The sequence below is a fragment of the Aplysia californica genome, unplaced genomic scaffold (genome assembly GCF_000002075.1).
Source record: "Aplysia californica isolate F4 #8 unplaced genomic scaffold, AplCal3.0 scaffold01036, whole genome shotgun sequence".
In the NCBI taxonomy this organism is placed as follows: domain Eukaryota; kingdom Metazoa; phylum Mollusca; class Gastropoda; order Aplysiida; family Aplysiidae; genus Aplysia; species Aplysia californica.
Genome location: NW_004798306.1, coordinates 25,762 through 28,596, shown reverse-complemented (window position 1 = coordinate 28,596; position 2,835 = coordinate 25,762). Strand labels below are relative to the sequence as shown.

General features: G+C 39.6%; 1 protein-coding gene across 1 annotated transcript in view; it reads right to left on the bottom strand.

The window, feature by feature from the left end:
• Positions 1–2,592, bottom strand: part of LOC101860777 (cGMP-dependent protein kinase 1) — a gene marked incomplete at its 5' end in the record, with an annotated part of 29,581 nt that extends 26,989 nt beyond the window's left edge. The window contains 2 exon segments of the mRNA XM_005111278.3: positions 1,706–1,777; positions 2,498–2,592. Of these exon segments, the coding sequence (XP_005111335.2) occupies positions 1,706–1,777; positions 2,498–2,592 (167 nt within the window).
• Positions 2,593–2,835: the final 243 nt, after the last annotated feature.

The window sequence follows — 2,835 nt, the reverse complement described above, 5'->3', positions numbered from 1 at the left end:
GTCTGTCTGTCTGTCTGTCTGTCTGTCTGTCTGTCTGTCTGTCTGTCTGTCTGTCTGTCTGTCTGTCTGTCTGTCTGTCTGTCTGTCTGCCAGTGCAAAATGCATTAATTGTTCAGGGACAATATGTTTTACAAAAATAGGATCTGAGTTCACTTCAGCCCTGCAGCAAAAGAAACACATTTAAAGTGATTATTAAAATGTATAACATTTTCCAAAATATGCAATGATTACTGGAAAAATACATTCTAAAACGATTAGACCTATATATGAGACTCGGAGAGTTTGTTTTTTTGCACAGTTAGACAGGGTCAGACACAGGCAGTTTCCCTTCTTTCCAATACAACGCTTTCCCGCAAGATGATATTTATGACAGTATGCAGTCGCCGGATAGGAGTGGAGCTCTACTGTCAGCTCCAAGGGTAGTGTACAAGACAGCTGTCCTGGACATCCCCGGTTCACTTCTTTGCTAGGAACTAACTAGATCTACACCCTAATTCCCTCCACCACCGCATCATTCGGTAAAATGTTTGCAATAGTTTCCACCCATGAACGGTTATGACTTCTCCAATACAAAAATAATGATAGAAAGATAGAACTTATAGAAGAAAAGCAGGCTCTTGCTCTGTTCCAGATGCTAATTAGATCTAGATCTAGATCTAGAATCTAGTGTTAAACCTGTAACACGAGCTACCGAGCTTCTTCTCATTGATATATGACTACATAATATAAAAATATTAGCGACGAAAGCTACATACCACAAGCAACATTTTGCTAACGCAATCATACTAATGCGCTTTCACCCCCATAGATCATAAAATAAGGAAACAGGGATGTCGTTGTTCACACTCGTAAGTTCACGTAGTGCAAAAATTTCTTACAGTTGAAAAACTCCAAGTGTTGACGTCACATCCGCTTTCAAGATAGACATCGAAGCAATCATTTATTTAATATGGCATAAAGTGCAAAACTCGCTCCTTTTTCAGTGCAAATCGATTAATCTTGATCCAGAAACTCCTTATCAAAGTCTTAATGGTGAAAACGGAACTTTTATGTTCTTATGAAGAGACGTTCATCTTCTGTCTTTCTGAGAAAGACACAATTTTAAGAGATAACCACATTTTATGGGTTCTTTTCTGCTGCACACAGGTCGCCAACACTAGCTTGGTCCGATCATTGCTGCACAACTTCATTTTGTAATTGAGATACCAGCTACTTTGGATATTGAAACTTGATTTTCAACCCCTCCCCCCAACCCCCTCCCAAAAAAAAACAAACAAACAAAACAACAACAACAACAAAAAAAAAAAAAAACCAACAACAAACGCAAGGGCAGAGCACACTAAAGTTCAGTGGATGGCGTTATTAATGAGGTCCTTCAAAAGAACAAAATAATATCAACAACAAGAGTCAGCAACCTAGTCCGCGACCGATAATTGCTTTTTCCCTTGACATCTAGAGGAAGGATAAAGTAAGGTTAGCTAAGTAGAAAAGGGTATTTGCTTTACCAAAAAGAAAAAAGAAAGACAAATCAGCAAATTAACTAAACAAGCAGCTTTCCTCCAAAGAGCACGAAGGCGGGTAATCATGTTTTAACCGTTAGGGGTGTTTTAATGTACTATACTTTCCCTCTTCAAGATAGGTGTGAGCGGTTGTGGGGCAAACCAATGTATCTTACCGTATAAGAAAAATCAGAAAAAGAACTTACTCCCGGTCAATGACAAGACAGTCCACTCCAGTAGGATCAGCTGAGATGATATTGGCCGTCCGGACATCCTCGCTAAGGACACGTAAAAGAAAACATATTAGTAGTTTATTCACAAAAGATCCCTCACTGATTAACGAAGAACTATAGTACTACAAATTCTTGTCTACCTGCCTGCCTGCCTGCCTGCTTGTCTGTCTGTCTGTCTGTCTGTCTGTCTGTCTGTCTGTCTGTCTGTCTGTCTGTCTGCCAGTGCAAAATGCATTAATTGTTCAGGGACAATATGTTTTACAAAAATAGGATCTGAGTTCACTTCAGCCCTGCAGCAAAAGAAACACATTTAAAGTGATTATTAAAATGTATAACATTTTCCAAAATATGCAATGATTACTGGAAAAATACATTCTAAAACGATTAGACCTATATATGAGACTCGGAGAGTTTTTTTTTTTTTTCACAGTTAAACAGGATCAGACACAGGCAGTTTCCCTTCTTTCCAATACAACGCTTTCTCGCAAGATGATATTTATGACAGTATGCAGTCGCCGGATAGGAGTGGAGCTCTACTGTCAGCTCCAAGGGTAGTGTACAAGACAGCTGTCCTGGACATCCCCGGTTCACTTCTTTGCTAGGAACTAATAAAGGGTATTTTTGCTATCGACTGAACGTATCATAACTGCGCTGCTCTGGACAAGCCATGCATTGGGGATGAGGAAGGTGGGGGGGGGGGGAGCTAAACTCATTATTTAAAAAAGCAGCACTGACAGGGAAGAAAAACTCAAAATAAAAGCTCACCCCTGCAAGGCTCGCTCGCCGAAGAAATCTCCCTTCTGAAGCAGACGGATGACCTGGTCTTCTTGTGTCTTTGAGTTTCTTTTGGTCACCTTGACCTGTTGAAGGAATGAAAAGGAATGCATTATAAACAAGCCTAAATAAAGTTAAAAGAGGCGATAAAGATAGACCCAATAAAATAGGAAATAATGTCTATCAGAAGACAGGACCCGTACTTTGAAGCTTCTGAACACAATGTGTTATCATTATCTATCGGGTAGTTTAGATGTGGATACAAAGGCTTCACGTATAGACACAGATATATCTATCTTATGGCTTTTGAAAAAAACTAACCATCCTCA